Source organism: Patagioenas fasciata, chromosome 25, assembly GCF_037038585.1.
Source record: "Patagioenas fasciata isolate bPatFas1 chromosome 25, bPatFas1.hap1, whole genome shotgun sequence".
In the NCBI taxonomy this organism is placed as follows: domain Eukaryota; kingdom Metazoa; phylum Chordata; class Aves; order Columbiformes; family Columbidae; genus Patagioenas; species Patagioenas fasciata.
Genome location: NC_092544.1, coordinates 4,362,501 through 4,384,005, shown reverse-complemented (window position 1 = coordinate 4,384,005; position 21,505 = coordinate 4,362,501). Strand labels below are relative to the sequence as shown.

Genomic DNA, 21,505 nt, shown 5'->3' with positions numbered 1-21,505 from the left:
CACCTGTGCTTAGATCAGTAGGTCGCTCCCTCGATGTTATTTTATGCTGTATTGAGAAGGTTCATTTCCATTTGGCGCAGCAGTAAAACAGCGTATTATTGTTTCACTTCTCCAGCACTCCTGGCCTTTCCGCGGCAATTTTCCATCTCAAACTTTCCAAGCGCTTTCGAAAGCGGAGGCGTCGGATGTTAAAGATATCAAAGCCCTCGCTGTGCACGTTCGGCCGCTGGAATTTGCCGCCGCGTTAACCCCAGGCTTCAAAAACGCCTCTTTATTTCTACGGGGAGGTTTTCAGCTCCTGTTGCGGCTCAGCAGGACCACACGCCGCACAAACATCCTGGGTTTTAAGCACGATGAGATGGTTTCAGTAAGAAAGGGGAAGGTTTGGCAGGGGAACGCAGCTCGCCAGACCACCCGGTGTCGGCTGCGGTGGGAGTCGGGGTCATTATAACACTTTAAATTAATGGTGGATGAAGCTGCGAGAAGAACGTGCCCACGGACACCTATTAAAAGACAAGCAGAGCCGACACGCCCTGGTTTAAAAATACCAGCGTTCCCATTCCACGGCTAATTCGGGTTCCTGGGCTGGGATGTAATGTCCTTCCCGGCGGGAGGAGCGGTGACCACAGCGCCGTGTCCCAGCTGCGACCCGCAGCACAGCAACCCCGTCATCTCCCATTTCCTTCACCCACCCAGGCACCGAGCGAGATTTTGGGCTCCATCCACCCCCTGCCGCTCAGGACGGGCCCTTTTGTTCCGCCGATATCGCTCGTTTGTGTTTCATCACCAGCCGTTTTGGTTTTGGAGCGGGTGGGAGGGTGTTAACCAGATTTACAGGGAGCGAGGGGGGAAGATCCAACTTCTGCTGGTGTCAGACTGTTTGCAGTTTGCGGTACCTCCCGACCAGCTGTCCCTCGATGGCTCATTTTCATCTGGGGAGGATGCCAGATCTCAGCGTTTCAGCTGAGCTGCTCCCACAAGGCGCCCAAGTGAGCAGCGGAGAACACACAGCACAGAACCGGACCCAGTTAACAGCTGATGCTGGTGAAGATGAGAGCAGAACCAGCTCTGTGCCGTGGGCCGAGGGAGAATTAAGGAGCAGATGACACATCCCGGGTCATTACGTGGGAAGTTCGCTTCATCCCGCAATTTCTAGGTCACGTCTCTTCTGCACAGTCCAAGTTAACGCCGCCCCAAGCACAGAGGTCACGGGACTCCACGTTTCTAGGAAATGTTAATCAAGAACTTTTCGCAGCAGTAATTGCACCTTGGAGTCATTTAATAATCAATGTACTTTCCATGCAATAACGTGCTGGTTTTGTTATTTTTTCTGCTTACTGGCACATGGTCCTTACCCCAGGGGCTGAGCAGTAATTAACGCGTTTCGTGGTGAAATGTTTGGCCTCGGCGTCTCACGGAGAGGGGAGGTGGACAAAGGCGCCTTTGTCTGCGCGTCCCCTGCGCCGGGGCAGGTTTCTGGGAATGCTGACACAGGCAGAGTTGTCACCTCGCTGCTTTTCACATCGCTGGGACACTGGGAAAAGCGAAACCATTCCATGGTGACGCCCGGGGGAAGTTGGCGCTCAGGACCACGCGTACCACGAGCCATTGAGCGCCCGGCTCTCCCGCCCAGCGCCAGGCCGTTGCCATCCCTCTCCTCTTGTTCCTCGCTGCCCTGCTTTTAAAACTCAGATATTTGCCTTTACTGTGAGCGAGAAAAATACATTTATCTTCACCCTTTTGTAGAAAGACCTGGAAAGGACCAAGAGGTGAAGTTCAGTGCTCAACCAAGCACAAAGGGAGCTGGAAACCTCCTGGGACACATCCCTGCAGCGGGAGTTCCTTCAAGAAAAACCCCAGATTTGTTGCAGTTCTGGTTTTTAAAGTTATATGAAGAAAATAAGACACTGTTACCTGTGCCTGCTTAGATAAAAATCTATATTTCCCCACCCTTATGTATAGAAGTTGTCTGGAAGTAAATAAGTAAAGGTCATTGGGTGTTTTCTTTTAAGGTTAGTCCCCAGGTGATTCAAAGAGCTGGGATGATAATGGGATTTGCTTAAAGGAAATAAAAAACACAACCAAAAACACGCTAAGCAACCTGCTTCGCAAAATAAGTGGACCGAGTTTGCTTGGCTTTGGTTGAGTAAGAGGTTAAATGAGCCAAACAACCCAGCACAGCGATCAAACGCCACCCGCTCAGGTTCTGCTGAATTCTGTCATCCCCAAAGCACAAAAGTCACCGGGAGCTGGGATGACAAACTCTTTCCATTAAATCCCAGCAGCTCCCAGCTGGGTTTCAACACCACCAACTGGCTTCTGTCAGGGAGCTCAAAGGGGGAAATGCCATTTGCTGGGGGTTTATGGGTCTGTGAAGGAGCTGAGGGTGGTCCCGCCTGTGCGTCGTGCGGCAAACGGCAGCTGCGGAGGATCAGCCCAATTCATGACACCCAGCCGGGGCGCTTGCTCTCTGGGGTGCAGCTAACACCACTAAAAATAAAATCAAACACCAAACCCTCTTTATCCCCAGGCTTCCTTGATCCCAAACCACGCTGTCAGCGCAGGCATCTGATAATCTGTCCCCGTTTATTGCAGGACTGGGTGCATTTTCCCCTCAAGGTCTGGCAGGCAACAAGACACTAATGTGACTGTTTGATGGTTTTTATACAGCCTAGGGATGAGGGGATGACAGGAGCCCAGCAAAGGGCTCACGGGAGCAGGGGCAGCGCTGCATGTGGGACGAGGACTCGTCGGGAGCACCAGATGTGGGTCCCTGAGTGGTTCCATCACGTTATCCTGCAGAGTCACAGAATCCCAGAATGTCAGGGGTTGAAGGGCCCTGGAAAGCTCATCCAGTGCAATCCCCCCATGGAGCAGGAACACCCAGCTGAGGTTCCACAGGAAGGGGTCCAGGCGGGTTTGAATGTCTGCAGACACGGGCACAACCCCCATGGAGACAGAGCTCACTGGTGCGTTCAGGTAATAAATCCGGGGTGTGGGAGGTGCTTACCGGGAAATGGAGAAGGACATTGTCCAGCAGATGCTCGAGGGCTCAGGTTGCTCTTACAGCTGGGCCACGAGGCGGGGGGGACGATGCTCCAACCCCAGCGTGGGAAGCTCCAAATCCTTCTGTTCTACTCAAAGAAAACACGGAAAACGATTCTCTTGGGAAAGCGACTCTGAGGGGGGGACGAATTGTTCAATTCCTCTGCAAAAGCTTTGTGTTAAACCCAGGGGCAGGGCTGCAGCTTGAGTAAATTGTTGTGGCTACGCCGAAATAATGGAGTTTTGGCTGTCGATGTCAGCCCGGGGATGGCCCCGGAGAGCAGGGTCAGCTCATGCTCACAAAGGCACGTGCATCACTTCATCACTTATCTGCCCGGCCAGATCTTCCTCTGGTTTCTCTCTCCCTTGGCCTCTGTTGGTGCCGCTCTGAGCGTCCCCGGGAGGACCAACCTCAGCTTGTGTTGCAGGAGATGCGAACGTCCCCGGTGGGAAGCGCTGCGCCCGAGCCCATGGAGGGGATTTGCCTGGGGGGTAGAGCCTTTTTGTAATTCCCCGTTCAGGTTTTAAAAATCATCGTCTAAGTGCTACAAGCAGCTGCAAACCATTTCAGTCACTTATCTGAACAACCCCCCAGCTGCCCCTGTCCAGGGGGAAGCTCCCGTTACACATGGACAGTGTCTCCAGCAGGGTTTTAGTTCAGCGAGTGGATTTCAGTACCGATGTGAAAAAACTACCTCTGCCATGATATTTTGTTAATGAGACAGAAACGGTTTGGCTCCCTTCCAGCTTGTGAACGTCCCTGCGAGCCGGCGTGCACCGAGGACCAGAAGGGAGAATTACATTAAGTGCGTGACTGGCAAAACAAAATCGAGCTCTTTCTTATTTATCTATTTTTAATCTCTTACAAGCATGCGAGTGGATCCTTCTATTATTCATGCGGGAGGATACGGGGAGCTGTTCTTGCAGCTTTGACTCTTCTTTCAGCTTCAACTCTTCTTCCAGCTTCAACTCTTCTTTCCAGACGAGGAAAGCGAACACCGTGCTGTCCAGGACTGAGAGAACTGAAGGTTGTTGGTGAAAAGGGAGTAATTCGGGTGTTTTGTGGGAGAAAATCACCCACAGGAGACCATGTCCATGGGCACAGGGCTCATTGCGCAAAGCCAGACAGCTCAGTTTCCCCCTCTGTACACCGGGTTTCACATTCCCTGGTGGTGTAGTGAAGATTCATATTGATAAAACACTCATGCAATTAACATAATTTCCTGATAACTCTCTTGGCAGCTGAAGAGGTGACTTTGTGGTGAGGCCAAAGAGCAGCAACCATGGCAAAATATAGCGAACCTTCAACAGCAAAACCACTGGGCTAAAGAGGTGATTATTAACATTGCAAAGTGACATACCCAGTGCTCAGAAATACCAGAATTTCAGCCTAGGCAGGCAGAGCGTGTGCTGCAGATAACGAAGATTTGGGACAGCTTTGCTCTGGTTCTGCCCCGCAGGATTCTTGTTCTCTGCAGGGCAAAAGTGGCTTCACCGAGAACCGCAGCCGCTGAGGTTTTAAACCGTGACTCAAGAGGTTTAAGCTCAGCTCTGGGCATATGGAGACTTTGGACATCACTCCCTTGGCTCTGCTGTGCTGCCTCAGGCTGCGAGGTTTAGAGAAGGCGGGGGAATTTGTCACTGTGTTTAGGAGCTGCTGCTGCTGCTATACGTGCTGCTGCAATATAAATAAGTTTGTCCAAAAGGTTATTTCTAAGTCTGGGTAGAACTGAGAGGTCTTGGCTTCTTGTCCTGACCACGTTTCCTTTTCTGTCTCGAGTCCTTTGAAAAAAAAAATCTGGCTCCTTCCAGCATGACTCAGAAAGGAGGAAGTAAAATCCACATTCATCGTGTCACTGCTTGAGTCAGATCAGCATTTACGCCACCAGTCCGGAGCAGGTTGGTTATATGATGGGCGTTTGCTTTGTTCTTGTGATGAATGTGATTAATCTTATACAAGGACTTTGCCCAAAGAACCACCTGGAAAACTCATCAGGATTGGGATGCAGCATCACCCCATCAATGGGAGCAGAAACCCACAAAGGACACGCGTTTACCCCAAGTCCCAGTATCAGTTGTGGGATGACCTGTTAGAGAGCAGTGTAGGGGAAAGGGACCTGGGAGTCCTGGGGACAGCAGGGTGACCATGAGCCAGCACTGGGCCCTTGTGGCCAGGAAGGCCAATGGTACTGGAGCAGGAACACCCAGCTGAGGTTCCACAGGAAGGGGTCCAGGCGGGTTTGAATGTCTGCAGAGAAGGAGACTCCACAGCATCCCTGGGCAGCCTGAGCCAGGCTCTGCCACCCTCACCGGGAACAAGTTTCTTCTCATATTTAAGTGGAACCTCCTGTGTTCCAGTTTGAACCCGTCACCCCAATCACTGGTTGTCACCCAGAAGAGCCTGGCTCCATCCTCCTGACACTCCCCCTTTCCATATTGATCCCCATGAATGAGTCCCCCCTCAGTCTCCTCTTCTCCAGCTCCAGAGCCCCAGCTCCCTCAGCCTTTCCTCACACGGGAGATGCTCCACTCCCTTCAGCATCTTGGTGGCTGCGCTGGACTCTCTGCAGCAGTTCCCTGTCCTTCTGGAACTGAGGGGCCACAACTGGACACAATATTCCAGGTGTGGTCTCCCCAGGGCAGAGCAGAGGGGCAGGAGAACCTCTCTGACCTACTGACCACCCCCTTCTAACCCATCCCAAACAAACCAGGTTTGGTGTTTGAAGAAGCCAGCAGTCGCAGTTCTGAGCCCAGAGCTCAGCCTCGGTGCTGTGATTCCTCATCCAGGTTCCACCAGCTCACAGTGTACTGGACGTTTTCCAAACCAGCATTGGTCCTGAACATTAAGGCAATTCACAAATTAATTTGAGTGTAAAACTGTGGTGGTGAAGCTCCCTCAGGAAATGTCCAGAGTCACACAAGTGGAAAAATTTAATAATCCAACACCGAGTTTCTATAAACTCCAAACTATTGCACACACACCTGCTATTGTCCCAGCTGTTGACATAACAAACACATCTTTCTTTGTCACAAACTACAGATATTGCCCTGCCAGTGACTCACCGCATCCTTACGCTCACTCCTATGAGCTCGTTTTCATCTGAGCTATACAGTCCAATTATACTTGAATTTATTCTTTTCTGTAGATAGATATAGTTATTCCAGTAAGTCCTTTATTGAAACTCACGTATCTTATTTCAGGAAGGCGGCCGTGCTTAACGAGCAAACATGGAGCATTAGCAGATTCAGAATAAAAGAGGATCGTGCACCTGAGGTTCTGCTGCACGGGGCATCCTACAGTTACAACTACAAACAGAAGGATTGAGAAGCAGAGGGAAGAGGTTAAGCAAGAAGATGGAGAGGTGAACAGATGGGACACATTTGGTTTTGGATGATGGAATTCAGTGATGCTGCAGGGTGCAGACACAAATGCCAAGGGTTACCGACCCGGCAGGGCCGATTTGGGCTAAAAATCATCTCTGCAACAGGCGCTAGAGCAGGAAGAACAGTGGAATTGCTCACAAAAAACAAGAGGCTTGCAACCACTAAACTGGGGTTTAAATGCAATGTTGGTGTATGAATGAATGGCCAAGCGGGAAGGAACTAAAATACTAAACTAAACACAACTTAAAGAAGTTCTGTTTTCTTGAAAAGCACATTTAATTGCCTTTTTTCAACTTAAACCATTCTTTATGGATGGATGTCAATGAGCAGAGAGCTCTTAACAGACTCCAAAGGAGGGGAAATGACGGGGAACACGTGTCACAGAATCACACAGAATCCCAGAATGTCAGGGGTTGAAGGGACCTGGAAAGCTCATCCAGTGCAATCCCCCATGGAGCAGGAACACCCAGCTGAGGTTCCACAGGAAGGGGTCCAGGCGGGTTTGAATGTCTGCAGAGAAGGAGACTCCACAACCTCCCTGGGCAGCCTGGGCCAGGCTCTGACACCCTCACCCCCAACAAGTTTCTTCTCAAATTTAAGTGGAACCTCTTGTGTTCCAGTTTGTACCCATTGCCCCTTGTCCTGTCACTGGTTGTCACCGAGAACTGGTGTCAGTCTGGGGAAATTCTGTTCGTCTGTCCTTCGGGACCTGTCCAGGATCAGCTGGGAAGGAACGTCCTTTAAGGAGCCGTCCTGGAGGCAGGAGATGAAAAATCGCTCTGCGGGAAGATAAGCGGCCAGTGACTCAGGTACTGAATATATTTAAAGAACTTCTAGCAGATTAAAAGGCACAGAGAGGTCACAAACCCAGATGAAAGGCAGGTTCAGGTGATAAAGAATGAGGTGTTAACCCCTTGTGAAGACTGTATAGGTATGGTCTTAAAGATTGAATTTCAGAACCATTTGTGCTGCCAAGGAACACCCCAGAAAGAGAGAAAAGAACAAGGTGATAACATTAGCACAATATGGTGTCAGGTTCCAGAGTTTCCTAAGGATCAAATTCTCTCAGATGTACTTTTAAAAATGTGTTAGTCCAGAAGATTCTTGGAATTTATTATACACATTTAATAACAGATGATCCTTGACATTCAAGTGTTGTTGAACTAATTTTACAAGCGCTTGAGGATACAATGTTGACTTACGCCAAGAAGCAAAAGGTTCAGCATATAAAGAAGTGCAGAAGGAAGCTACTTAGACGATATCCCCTTCATCCAGTATCTACAGAATACTGGTTTGGTTTTAAAACCTTACACCATGTCAAGAAAAAAGACTAATCCAATACCGACACTTAATTGCGCACATCACATCTATCTCAGCTGCAGGACAAAAAGAATTTCAAACCCACATTCTATCCCTCCTTCCAGAGGACCCTCAGACTTCAGAACTGACTTGAGCTCAGAACCAGAGCTTGAATTTCAAATTCAACAGTAGCAATCCAGCAAGTTTCTAATCCGATTATGCAAAAGGCAGCGAGCCGCCGGGATTCTTCAGCTGAGCTTCAACCCAGGCTTCACAGGACTAAAGCCTGGAACTAAGTCACCACCAACCTGCCACCAATTTCTCTGCAGGACCTCAAAACATTTTACTTGCCATGAGGAGCAATTTTCACCACCAAATACTTTGTTTAAGCTTCATCCATCCTGACAGAGCGCTGCGCAGGCAGAATGCTTTACTCTTGCTTTGCAAGAACGCCGATCCAGACACTCAGAAGCATCAGTGAACTACCAAGGGGCTATTTCTGCCACCCCCAGGACAGTTAAAATCCCCAAGTTTTCCAAAGCCAGCATATTGGATCAAATACCTTTTCATATCTGTGTATTCATTAACCCTGTACAAAAAGAAAGCCAATTAGCAAATGTAAATGCTCATATAAAAATAGCCAACATCTGTTTAAATTTAGAAATTTATTTTGTTTAATCCACAAGCTTTATATAGCTTTAGTTAAAAAAACAAAAACCAGTGAAAACATGACAATATCCAAAGTTCAGGTTCCTCAGACTTTCAAAGGCCACAGCTCTGAAAGTTGCTCATACCATTCAGAAGAACCGTAACGAGACAAGATCTATGAATGGGGCAACGACATCTCACAAACAAAACTTATGCAACTGAAGGAATTATTTTTCTGGGACTGCTGATGATGGAAACTGCCCTTTAAAAAAAAGAACATAAAAATACAAATGAAATTCCAGTGTTCCAAATCAACATGTTACATCTATATAAACCCACAGTGTCCTGGTAAACAACATGCTTTCATTTATGTACCATCCTAAGTTCCTATTTTTGATTCGCTTTAATGGAGACTATACAGGCAACAGTAGAAAGCAATAAAATATATGTCCTTCCTCGGTAATTCTGCAGTGGTTTTACTTCTGGGCAAGCCTACAAACCACAGAGGTTAGTAGCGTAATGTAAGTGGATACAAAAGAAGTCAAATGAGACCCCTCACAGGTTCTGCTAAAAGTTTGGTTGGATTTCAAGGAAACCAGGGAACTGAATCATGTTCAAAACCTTCTGAACAAACCCCTACTGCTTCTAAAAAGTCTCACTCTAAATGAAATTCTGTTGACTGCCAATGAAAGAATGTCACTAGTACACTGTGGACACCTTTTGTAATGTAAATCCATGCCCTTTGTACATGGTGAACCTCAACCTAGCAATTATTACAACAAATGTTATATTCTAAAGCTCAAACACATTTAGCAACTTGAAATTGAATTCTGAGTACAAACCAAATAAAATGTACATTATATCAAAGGATTCAGCCTAGGATGGTGGGGACACTTGCGCCTTCCGCATCGACCTCAGGGCCTTCTCTCGCAGGTGTTTTTCTAGGTCATCAAGGTTGTCTTCTGGTTCACTTTCTGTCTCCTGCAAACAAAGATTGAGTGTCTCTTCAGACGCTCATGCTAAGCCAGGCTGCGGCCCTCCCAATGGCACAAACCATCGAGTGAAGTGCTAAAGAGCTATATTTCTGAAGCAAGACTGCTGTTTAGAACAACAGTACCGTGTACATTCATCACCATTTATTTTCCTTCATGGAACAATCCAAAAGTAAAGCACAGGTACCAAATTCCTACCTTTTTGGGTTCTGTCTCCGCTTCCTGCTCTTCCTGTGCAGAGGTGGTATCTGCCGGAGCCACAGCAGCAACTGCCGCCGCCTTCTCCTTCTTATGTTTTTTGTGTTTCTTGTGCTTTTTATCCTTTTTATGCTTCTTATCCTTCTTTTTCTTCTTCTTCTTTCCACCCCCTTCTTGATCTGAATTCTGTAACAAACAATTCAACAGATAATTACAACTCAGTCCTAAGGCTTCAAAATGTTGTTACAAGCAGCCCACGACCATTCCAGGCAATCTGAATGGACTGAGTAAGGATTTGGTTTTTTTTCCCAGGTGAATAAGCTTAGAGCTTTTCAGCAGCTAAAACTCCGTGAAAATAACTCGCCATATAACCCCCAAAATATTGCTTTTACTAGCAAACAAATACCCTTGCAGGTGATGGGCTCTGGGTTGGGCTTTTAGCCTTTTTTGCAGGTGACCAGTTTGCAGAGGGGGAACAGGACCGAGCAGGAGACGGAGGGGCCGGGTGTTTTTTCGGTGCCGGCTCAGGTGATCCTGACGCAGAGCGTGATGAAGATACTCGTCTTGCAGATCGTGGGCTTGGTGTGGAAGCCCTTTAAAACACAAGGCCCACAATTAGGGATGAAAGAGGCAAAACGAGAATGCAAAAATTAACAAGCCAAATAAACTTATGTCCTTGTAACTTGGCTAAGCTACCGCTTAAAAATAATTAGTTACTTTGCTGGCATATGTTGCAAAAGGCAAAGCAATCTAAAACCACTGCGGATCTGTAATGCAAAAGGATATTGCTACTTAATAGTTTGTTAAACAATACTACTCTTGTTGTTCAGGAATGATTGTCCTTTTCTTCTGGTATGACTAATTTATAACCACATTACAGCAATGCTATTTTATCATCCAATGAATAAGACATGACATTCAGCTACATTTTCTTTATGAAAGAATCAGTAAGCCAGCACCTTTTGACTATCTGCTCATAAGAGCAGCATCACGTTAAACTGCTGAAACTCTACATGTTTTTGTTTCCTCTTGGGTGACCACTTATGAAATGACTCATGAGCTAATGGAGTGTTGGTTCCCTTCTGCAGTTCGCTCTAAAATAAGAGAAAGTTCTTTTTTTCTTTAAATAAATCTAGCAACAAAACTCCTCTCAAACTGCTTTTTCTCTGCTCAGTCCCACTGCTTTGTTGTGCTATTCAAACACCCCTCAAACTCTATATAAAGCTTCTTTAATAGGCTTCCAATCTAATAAACTTCCAAAAAATCAGCGTTACAAGGCAGCCACCAACACTTGAGCAGCCTCAAAATATACGAGATTTGTTTTAATGTGATTCCCCAGCTATTCCCACTGCATTAAAACAAACCAGACAAACCAATCCCCTCACAAAACCACCAAAGATGGATGTTTTTACTTTGTTTTCTTAGGTTCCGGCGTTCTCGACACCCTCCTGATGGGTCTAGTGCTTGGAGATGGAGACTGTCTCCTCTGGGGCGAAGCTGACGCTCCCCGTCGTGGCGGTGGCGGCGCTGGGCTCGCCGAGGTATGAGAAGCTCTAGGCCGTGGTGAAGGTGAATGCCGTTTGTTCTGTGGTGGAGAACGCGTTTCCCGATTGGACCTACTGGGAGGAGATCCCTTCCTGTGCTTGGAAGATACGGAGGGCGAACGCTTCTTAGCAGCTGGCGAGCTTCGTTTCGGCGGCGGGGAATGGGAGACTCTGCGTTTTGATTGTGGGGAAGGCGATGCTCTTCGTTTAGGCGGGGGAGGAGAAGCCGTTCGTCTCTTAGGCGGTGGAGAAGGAGAGTATCGCCGCTGGATCGGTGGGGAGTATCTCCGTGGAGATGGGGAGCGTCTGCGGGGGGGTGGTGATGGAGACCTGCAGAGAAAACAAGCGTTCAGGTGCCACATCGGCATGTGAATTAGTTACTAGTGTCTTGCAATTTGTCCAAAAAGGATTCCTCTAGAAATTCTCTAAAACTTAATAACCAGAAATTTGCAAAATCACCTTAATGGGTGTTACTCAGTATTTGATACAGCAATCAAATTGTATCTAGGCCACATGTAATCTCAGTAGTAAAACTATGTCCCACTCAGTAACTGTGAATCAAGGAACCGGTTTCCTCAATCACAGAATTCCAGAATGTGAGGGGTTGGAAGGGACCTGGAAAGCTCATCCAGTGCAATCCCCCCATGGAGCAGGAACACCCAGCTGAGGTTCCACAGGAAGGTGTCCAGGCGGGTTTGAATGTCTGCAGAGAAGGAGACTCCACAACCCCTCCGGGCAGCCTGTTCCAGTGTTGTTACCCTCACTGGGAAGAAGTTTCTTCTCAAATTTAAGTGGAACCTCTTGTGTTCCAGTTTATACCCATTGCCCCTTGTCCTATCACTGGTTGTCACCCAGAAGAGCCTGGCTCCATCCTCCTGACACTGTCCCTTTCCATATTGATCCCCATGAATGAGTCCCCCCTCAGTCTCCTCTTCTCCAGCTCCAGAGCCCCAGCTCCCTCAGCCTTTCCTCACACGGGAGATGCTCCACTCCCTCCAGCATCTTGGTGGCTGCGCTGGACTCTCTCCAGCAGTTCCCTGTCCTTCTGGAGCTGAGGGGCCACAACTGGACACAATATTCCAGGTGTGGTCTCCCCAGGGCAGAGCAGAGGGGCAGGAGAACCTCTCTGACCTACTGACCACCCCCTTCTAACCCACCCCAGGTACCATTGGCCTTCCTGGCCACAAGGGCCCAGTGCTGGCTCATGGTCACCCTGCTGTCCCCAGGACCCCCAGGTCCCTTTCCCCTATGCTGCTCTCTAATGGATCATTCCCCAACTTGCACTGGAACCTGGGGTTGTTCCTGTCCAGATGCAAGACTCTACACTTGCCCCTGCTATATTTCACCCCAACGGTATGGGAGGCCTCCCAGCCTTCATGAACTCTAGAGTGATGCCCCACTGATGCAAGCTCAGCTACATCCTCATCCCCCTTTGAGTCTAGTTCTTTTTACACGTCACAGTTGGGAGTCAAGAAATGAAAAGCAACCACTTCATGACAAAAAAAAAAAAACAAACGCAATACTGACCTTCGACGGGGTAAGGAAGGCGAGCGGCGCCGCCTGGGAGGGGGGGCCGGCGAAGGAGAGCGGCGCCGCCTGGCTGGGGGGGGCGATGGGCTTCTCCTCCTCCGGCTAAAGACAGAAAGGGATTGCTCAGAAAAGTTGCAACTTAGCCACGAAATTCTTTTTGTGTTGTGCTTTCACTGTACAAAATAATGTTCATGCATTTCAAAATGAAATTCTGTCAGAAGATGGAAAAAAAATATGCTTGTCTTTCTAAAGAGTGTGAGACAACGCTTAATTTTACTGTAATTTTCAAAGCCCACTACAGCAGTCACAAAGCAATTTCATGTTATGCTTAACCTGATCTATTTGAATATTGTAGCCGAAGAGGACGCCCAATTCTCTCCCATTTCCTTCTCCTGAATGCTCATTTCTGCCATTTCCCTTGAACTGAATCGAGTGACAATGTACATGAGTCAGCCCAGCTCGCTGATCCACTGGACACTAATCACCAACACCAGCTCTTTGTCGTCACGCAGAACCGCCAGGCCCAGCACAAAGGAGGAACTGGGGAGGCCCAGCTGTGCCAGGCGGAGCAGAACCGCGTTCAGCAGCGGTCGGAACTCCGATCGGATTAAAGTGTGAAACTGTACTCTTGGAAATAGCTTTTATCTATGGATCTAAAATCCAAAGTCACTTATTTCTTCAAATGCAGAGAAAAATCAGAGCTGGAACTAAACTGCAGCTACCTGGATTAAAGTTACTCACTAAATGAGCTATTTTCTGCTCTGCAAGGTTTACAACGGACTTCTGGGAGGGAAAATTTTAAGCAAAGACATACTGAGATTTGATTTCAAATATCTTGCTTGTTGTTCTCCAAGACAATGAGTTACACCTTTTACAGAGCAGAGCTTGCTCTTTTTTTTTCCTCTCTGCAGTGAAATGGTCCCAGATCCAACAAATTAGGGAACACATCAGTCTGAATCTCTCAATTTACTACTTCAAGCCTGCAAAGTCCCACAAACGGAAGTACTTGCCCACGACAAAATAAATGAGAGCCTGTCTAAATGACTTTCTATATGTAAATCCTATTTAACAGATCAATTTCTAACCAACCTTTTCATCACTGGCGACTGCCACCTCTTTTCCATCTGCATCCTGATAGCAGTGGAAGAAAAACAAAACAAGACAAATCTATCTGCCATTTGTTTGAGGCAAAAAAATAATTCTGTTGTGTATTTACTGACAGTTGCATGGCAGATAAGCAACATTAACTACACAGTTAAAAAAAAGACATCAGTTATGTTGAGTTTAAGAAGAAATTACCGAGGGGAGGATTCCTTCTGTCGTTTTCGCGGAGACGGCGATGGGCTGCGTGAATGCGAATGGCGCCGGCGTCTCCCAACCTCCCCGTTCTTCACGTTGGATCTTTTAGGTCTTTCCTCTTCAGATGATGATGAAGAACCAGAATCTACAAACGTAGAAGAATCACTCTCTGGGAAATGATTCTCCTGACACTGCTAATGCAGTTACCGACAGCTTAAACTGCCGTACTAACCTCTCCCACTTAACAAGAAACCTCAATTTAAGAGCAGTTTGATTAAAAATGGCAGTCGAAGTGAAGTGAAACAATAAATAAATCCACTGGAGCTGGACAAGAATATTGGCAGCAACCAACTGTCCACATAAAATCTGACCAGCCCGGTAATTTAAGAAGTGAACTGCAGTTACTCACACAAACATTAAGTGGACAAAAACCTACACCAGGTTCAGATTAATTTACTGATCTCAAGCATACAAGAGTCCAAAATATTAGGAAATAACCTATTGCAACAACAGATTAAGTAATCCATAGCAAACATTATTTGTGTGTGATGGTAAGAGTTTAAAAGTGTCAATTTTAAAGATGTAAACCAATTAATAAGAGATAAACTGTAATCTTTAAAATTAATTATTACTCATGAAGAAGGAAGTGTAAAGTGATTTCATTAGCAGTGGTAAATCTAGAACCAAATTTACAGTGGCACTGCAGTGCACATAATTTTCATCAGAATTTACATTTAACTACTTTGTGCAAAAGCAAAGTGCAACCCAGTTTTAGGAAATTTATGTCACCCGTACCAGATGAAGACTGTTGATTTTGCCTTCGGTACTGGCGCCTCTGTTGAACAGAGTCTGCTGCAGCCATTTTACCTCCTTTATCTTCTTCTGAAAAGGTATGTACACAGACAGAATATTTAAACTTAAGATATACATTTGTCTTATTCAGGCAGAAGCAAATAGTACTACCACAGAACACCAAGCGTGCCTTTTTCCCTCCCGAAACCTTAAGAAAACATTGAGACTGGAATACACTCTGGCTGAGCTCTTCCCAAGAAAGCCTGAATGAAATATTTGAGGCAGTATAAGTGATCATCTGTATACTTCTGAAAACTCTTGCTTTCAATGCCAGCTTATCTAGAGGGCTCAGCAGTTCACCACTGCCTTTTATTGCCACGCATATTTGACTAAAAACCATACCCAAAACCAGGGTCGAAAAGTGTGAGCCATACCTGATTCAGACAGTTCTGCTTTCCTGGGTTTTGGTGCTGGAGAAGGAGATTCTCTTTTTTCAGTACTCTTATGTTTGGGTGCTAAAAGACAAAGTCAAATAACCCAATTACAATTTGTTACATCCTTGCATGCTTTCTGCTCATCCAAGCTGTTCACGCCATCTGTGAGAGAACAAAAGCACAATATGATAAAGTTGCAGCAATACAGACTTTTTTTGATTACCTGATGTTCTGCTAGGTGAAACAGAGCCACGGCTTTTTCTTGCACGATTTGACTGCTGGGGCGTTGGAGACCTGCGTTGTTTTGGAGGTGGACTGGCTGGTGGGGACGGCCTGTGTCTCCGCCGGGGTGGGCTGGCCGAAGGAGAGAGCCTGCGTGTTTTTCGGGGAGGACTGGATACAGTTCTTTTAGGTGCTTTCTTTGGTGGTGACCGGGAACGTGAGGAGGAGGAGGAAGAGCTACTGCCGGATAAGGATGCTGATGACCGTCTTCTCCTGAAAAACAAATATAACATTAGATTCTGACCGGTCAGCTTAAGAAATCTTTGAGCGTGAACACCAAATTGCATTTCTTTGCAAGCACAAATATAGAGCCACATACAACTGCACTTCCAAAATGTGGTGGGCAGCCTTCAACACTTGGTTTGTAGAAAAGGAGAATAACAACGCATCTTTCAGTTAAACTACACAGCGAGCAAAAAGTTGTTAGTGTTACCTTTGCTTTCTTTCTGTCCATCTACAGACTACAACTCAGCTTTTCTCCTGGGAGCAATTAGTTTTGTTTGGGCTCTCTAACTTTTGGTTGGTTAAAAGAATTCTCCATGTTAGCACATGTGACTGAATGATCTTCAGAACAGACCTGTTCGAGTTTAGTGTGCAAGTACGCTAAGTTGTTTTTGTACCAGGAGGTAAGAATTTCAGACAACTTAACAATTCAGAGTCAATCTAACCATTCTTATGTTTTAGTCTTTCGTCTTTACTTGGTAATTTTAACAAGGTAGGGCCTCTAGAATTCTGCGGCAAAATTTGTGGCAATTTCTGTTGCAATTGTGTACCTGCAAAATCCACCTTTGGCTGCAGAATTCCTGAGAACCTGGAAAAAAGAAACCCTGCCTTGAGTGAGATAAACATTTGCTGAAAGGGAGCTCTTGCACATCTTGTAACATACACGTTTGGTACTTTTCACAGTTCTTGCAGTGACTGTGTGAAATGAACAGCTTTACAAACTCAAAAAAAAAAAAAGACATCACCTTGTCATAAAAAGGAAGAACTGCTCCTTCCCAAAAAAGAATAACTACTGTACACGGGAAGTACACAGGAAACGCCACTTTAACTCTCTTCCTATGAAAAGGTTAAGAATCTATTCTCTTCCTATGAAGACAAATGTCTATTTTGGAATTGCCAGAAGTACCTATTTTCTTTGCAAGGCAACTCAGAGCTTTGTTACTACAACAACTGCTTATGCTGTCAAAATGTTAACCTCCAACACCAGAGAGCAGACCTTGGAGATTATTTTTTAAGAACATGAAGAACAAACACACTTCAAGTCAAAATTTAATTTGTATTTTAATTTTATGTGATGGAAATGTAAGTCATGATTTTAAAACTGCCAACAAGTAAAACCCAGCTACTCGTTCTAATTTTTTACCCAGGCAGGAATAAAAGGTATTAAGATGTTACTAAAAAAAGTCATAAAAGATGTCAGGACACTACGCTTGGAGCTTGTGGCAGCATGCAAACCCCCCCACTCTCCTTCGATATGGAAGGAGTGGACACATCTCCCTCTCTCTCTCTGCTGCTTGAGGTTGACAGCTTCGTTTGGCCCCTGAGCCCCTGGCCAGGGCCGTTAACAGAGAGGAGAAGGGAGCGCAGAGGTGCCAGGGAGCCGCTGGGCACCCGCGGCCGGTGTGGGGGATGTTTGGAAGCTTCAGGGGCACGCACAGCCAGTGTGGGGGTGCAGAGAAGCTTCTGGAATGCCCACAGTCAGACCTGATCAGGCTATAAAAACGGGATTCTCATTGAGACTCCGCCCCTTGTGTGGCTCTCCTGGAGCACGAGCCAGATTCTGCCGCTGAGAGCCCCCCCGGGATGGAGACCCCACTTGCCTTGCTGCCACGGGTGTGAGTAAAATTTACTCTTGCAGGATTGCGAGTGTACACTTTCCATACTCAATACGAATACGTGTATCCCTTTCCAATAACCCCACACCATGTTCAGGCAAGTGTGGACTCTTCCCAGACTCAGGGACGGCTCCGGCATTGTTTTGGTGAAGCCAGGTGTATGCACACTGTGGACCGCCTGTTGTATTAGTTGCTGCCCCTTAATAATTTACCTCAACTGACATCCGAACCTGTATTCAAGTCACTTTTGGAGTGCTAAACCCTGTTTCTCACCGGTTTAATAAAAGTTATTTTGGACCCTGTTGTCCCTTTAAACGAACCTCGGGGTGCCTCTGTGACAGAGCTGTTCAAAGCCATTTGAAGAAGTTAGTTTTGAAATTGCCATTTTTCAAAAAGGCAGAATTCTCATCATTATCTCAACTCAAAAGAAATCATTTCACAACTACTGTGCTCCTCCACAACACATCTATGAAATATGATGCTGCAGTTTTTATATCATGCAGATTATACACCCAACAGTGCTGAGATAAGGTGAACGCAGTAATTTTGATAACACTCATTCCTCCCAAGTCATGGTCCCTCCAGCTTCAAAAGTTTGACATTTTCAGTGATCTCATAAAATGGGATCTTACCGCCTCACAGGGGATCTGCTTCTTCTGTGTCTGGGAGGGGGAGGCATTCGCCTTGGCGGGCTCCTCCTCCGTGGGGATGGTCGTCGTCTCGGGCTTGGTCGCCTTCTAGGGGAGTAAGACCTGTCACAATCAAAAATTCAAATGAAAAGCAACTATCTAACTTTCAGAGTTGAGGAGATTTATCCTCAGGGCACTGAGCGTAAAGTTGCTTTTCTCCAAGTGGATCACATTAAAGTAGTCGTTAGAATATGATGCCAAGTGGCTCATTTAGACACAATTGGTCCCTTAAAGTTTACTAACAACTCTCTACTAAGAAGGAAGATAATCAAAAAAAAAGGGAAAAAAAAAGTAATTTACAACATATTCAGCATGAAACCTATCTCCTAACAGAAGGCTACACAATTCCCACTATCTGACAAGTGCATACTCAGCATTAAATAGCCCATTCTTATCCAGTCAGTGTTAGTTGCTGTGAGCACTTTCTCATGAACTGACAGCAAGAAAACAACTCCCCAACACATTTACCCACTGAATGCATCCTTCTCATTTGGCCTGAAACATCCCATAGCTCAACATCTCTTAAAAACATCGCTATTTGAACCAAGAACGTTACATTAAGTGGCACCTTCAGAAGAAAATATTCACTTCTCAAGCTTCGCAATCAGGATAAACTGAATTCCCACCTTGACCGTGATCTATGGCGCCTTCTTGGTCGAGAGTGAGATGGAGAACGTGATCGAGATCTTGATCTTGACTTGGACCGAGTTGGGGATCTTTGACGAGTCTTCTCTTTTTCCTTCTCTCTCTCCTTTTTTGAATTACGTTCTGGTGAAGTTTCCTTAGTCTCTGGTACAGCAGGTTCAGGTTTAGGAGGTTTTGGGATATCGCTGTTAAAAATAAAACCTTCATTTATAAGTGCATAGAAACCACAGCCCCCCGAGTAACATCTGAGAATCTGTCCAGATATTCCCTGACAATGAACATTCCCCTGCCCATCATCTGACATGTTAGACATCCCGCTCCAAAACTACAAAAAGAATCAGAACACGGTACAATGATTCAAAGAGAAGCAAAAGTGATATACAGGCTACGTGTCAACTGGCTAGAAAATGAGATGACATTGTCAGAAATGGAAGAGATAAGCAAGACAAGGAAAGCACAGGGGCAGCTAAGCACTGTGCCTTTAGAACCCTACACAGGACAAAAGAAATCATACTGAAAATTATCAAATAGATTATTTCACCATTGTGGGGGGACAGGGAGAAGCAGGCATTCACAGAATCACAGAATGTTAGGGATTGGAAGGGACCTCAAAAGATCATCCAGTCCAGTCTCCCCGCCAGAGCATTTACTTGTTTGAAGTCGCCTCTGGAACAACAGTCTCCTTTGGTTTCACAGAGGGTTCCGGCTCAGGAGTCGCCTCCTTCTTTTCTGGCGCAGGGGTAGCACTGCGGCTCTTGGTTCTGTGATGAGGTGAGCGAGAATGGCTGCGTTTCCGCTCTCTTCTGACAGGCGACAACCTCCTTCGAGGAGAAGGAGACCTTGACTTGCGTCTAGGAAAAAGAAGTGTCATTTAATTGCATAACATAATGAAACAATGGATAGGATAATAAAACCTGTGACATTCAGCAGCTAAAAGCTCTTCTGAATCAGGTACTCTTAGTATTGTCTACAGTAGTTAAAACACACATAGGAATACTTTATATTTTGTCCTAGTAACTGAAAGCCAAATTAAGATGTCAAACAAACAAAACCCCAAAAAACAAAACCCCAAGAACAAAAAGAAGAAAGCCTGGAACAGATAAACCATTAAAACCATTTCCTAGCAAAAACAACACCTATGACAAAGCTGCTCTAGTTTACTTGCATTTACAGTTCAGTAGCCAGCCTGCTAAAATCGCTAAATGGAGTATTTCACAGAATCCCAGAATGTCAGGGGTTGGAAGGGACCTGGAAAGGTCATCCAGTGCAATCCCCCATGGAGCAGGAACACCCAGCTGAGGTTCCACAGGAAGGGGTCCAGGCGGGTTTGAATGTCTGCAGAGAAGGAGACTCCACAACCTCCCTGGGCAGCCTGGACCAGTGTTCTGTTACTCTCATTGAGAATAAGTTTCTTCTCAAACTTAAGTGGAACCTCCTGTGTTCCAGTTTGAACCCATTATCCCTTGTCCTGTCACTGGTTGTCACCGAGAAGAGCCTGGCTCCATCCTCCTGACACTCACCCTTTATATATTTGTAAATATTAATAAGGTCATCCCTCAGTCTCCTCTTCTCCAAGCTCCAGAGCCCCAGCTCCCTCAGCCTTTCCTCACACGGGAGATGCTCCACTCCCTTCAGCATCTTGGTGGCTGCGCTGGACTCTCTCCAGTAGTTCCCTGTCCTTCTGGAACTGAGGGGCCACAACTGGACACAAGATTCCAGGTGTGGTCTCCCCAGGGCAGAGCAGAGGGGCAGGCGAACCTCTCTGACCTACTGACCACCCCCTTTTACTCCACCCCAGGTACCATTGGTCTTCCTGGCCACAAGGGCCCAGTGCTGGCTCATGGTCACCCTGCTGTCCCCAGGACCCCCAGGTCCCTTTCCCCTATGCTGCTCTCTATAGGTCATTCCCCAACTTATACTGGAACCTGGGGTTGTTCCTGCCCAGATTCAAGACTCTACACTTGACCTTGTTCTATTTAATTACATTTTTCCCTTCTCAACTCTCCAGCCTGTCCAGGTCTCTGGATGGCAGCACAGCTTCCAGTGTCAGCCACTCCTCCCAGCCTGGTGTCATCAGCAAACTTGATGACAGCCACTCTATTCCCTCGTCCAAATCATTGATGAATACATTGAATAATACCGACCCCAGTACTGACCCGTGGGGCACTGCACTAGATCCAGGCCTCAACCGGACTCCGCCCCATTGACCACGACTCTCTGGCTTCTTCCCTTCAGCCAGTTCGCAGTCCACCTCACTACCCGGTCATCCAGACCGCACTCCCTCAGTTCAGCTGTGAGGATGCTGTGGGAGACTGTGTCAAATTTCCAAAGTTCAATTAATTTTTCTCTGCCATGCACTCTTCACCCTGTTCCAGATTACTACTGATACACTGTGAATTTTCATTACCTTCTTGGACTCCTGGATCTGTCTCTTTTTTCCCTGTTGTCTTTGTCTTCCTTATCCCTCTTCTCCTTGTCTTCATCTTGTTTCTTCATGGAAGCCAGTTTCTCTTGCTCTATCTATGCAATCAAATATCATCACTTAACTCAGAGGCATCATAAAGACCTTATCAAATATTTATGTTCAACAACAAATATACTGCTTCAGGACTAAAACACATTGCCAGACAGAAGAGTTCTGCTTAGCACAAAACATCTATTGAAATACCGATAGTACGGCCACTGATTCTGCCCAGCACTCACAACTCACCCACAATTCTATTAAAAAATCCTACCTGTCGTTGTTTTATTTCTTCTTTCTTCAGTTCCAGAAAAGCCGTTGGAATACCAGCAATGTTTTCTTGTGCACTTAACAGCAGTGGCCACAGTTCTCCCATGAACTCCCTAGCATTTTTCCCATTCAAAAAACCAGTCAGGTTGATTTGC

At 46.3% G+C, this 21,505-nt stretch overlaps 1 protein-coding gene across 9 annotated transcripts in view; it reads right to left on the bottom strand.

Moving 5' to 3' along the window:
* Positions 1 to 8,378: 8,378 nt before the first annotated feature.
* SRRM1 (serine and arginine repetitive matrix 1) overlaps positions 8,379 to 21,505 on the bottom strand; it is an 18,683-nt gene continuing 5,556 nt past the window's right edge. For 4 of the 9 annotated variants that reach the window (XM_065856931.2, XM_071799164.1, XM_071799165.1 and 1 more), the window contains 15 exons: positions 21,355 to 21,505; positions 21,027 to 21,139; positions 19,270 to 19,470; positions 18,601 to 18,804; positions 17,918 to 18,037; positions 15,389 to 15,660; positions 15,166 to 15,246; positions 14,735 to 14,821; positions 13,940 to 14,084; positions 13,730 to 13,771; positions 12,638 to 12,742; positions 10,979 to 11,440; positions 9,973 to 10,159; positions 9,567 to 9,752; positions 8,379 to 9,357 (listed from right to left, as the gene is read on the bottom strand). The exon at positions 21,355 to 21,505 is cut by the window's right edge. In XM_065856931.2, the coding sequence (XP_065713003.1) occupies positions 9,253 to 9,357; positions 9,567 to 9,752; positions 9,973 to 10,159; positions 10,979 to 11,440; positions 12,638 to 12,742; positions 13,730 to 13,771; positions 13,940 to 14,084; positions 14,735 to 14,821; positions 15,166 to 15,246; positions 15,389 to 15,660; positions 17,918 to 18,037; positions 18,601 to 18,804; positions 19,270 to 19,470; positions 21,027 to 21,139; positions 21,355 to 21,505 (2,461 nt within the window). In that variant the 3' untranslated portion in view covers positions 8,379 to 9,252. The remainder of the gene's footprint in view (positions 9,358 to 9,566; positions 9,753 to 9,972; positions 10,160 to 10,978; positions 11,441 to 12,637; positions 12,743 to 13,729; positions 13,772 to 13,939; positions 14,085 to 14,734; positions 14,822 to 15,165; positions 15,247 to 15,388; positions 15,661 to 17,917; positions 18,038 to 18,600; positions 18,805 to 19,269; positions 19,471 to 21,026; positions 21,140 to 21,354) is intronic. The other 5 variants (XM_065856932.2, XM_065856933.2, XM_065856936.2 and 2 more) reach the window with 5 other exon arrangements.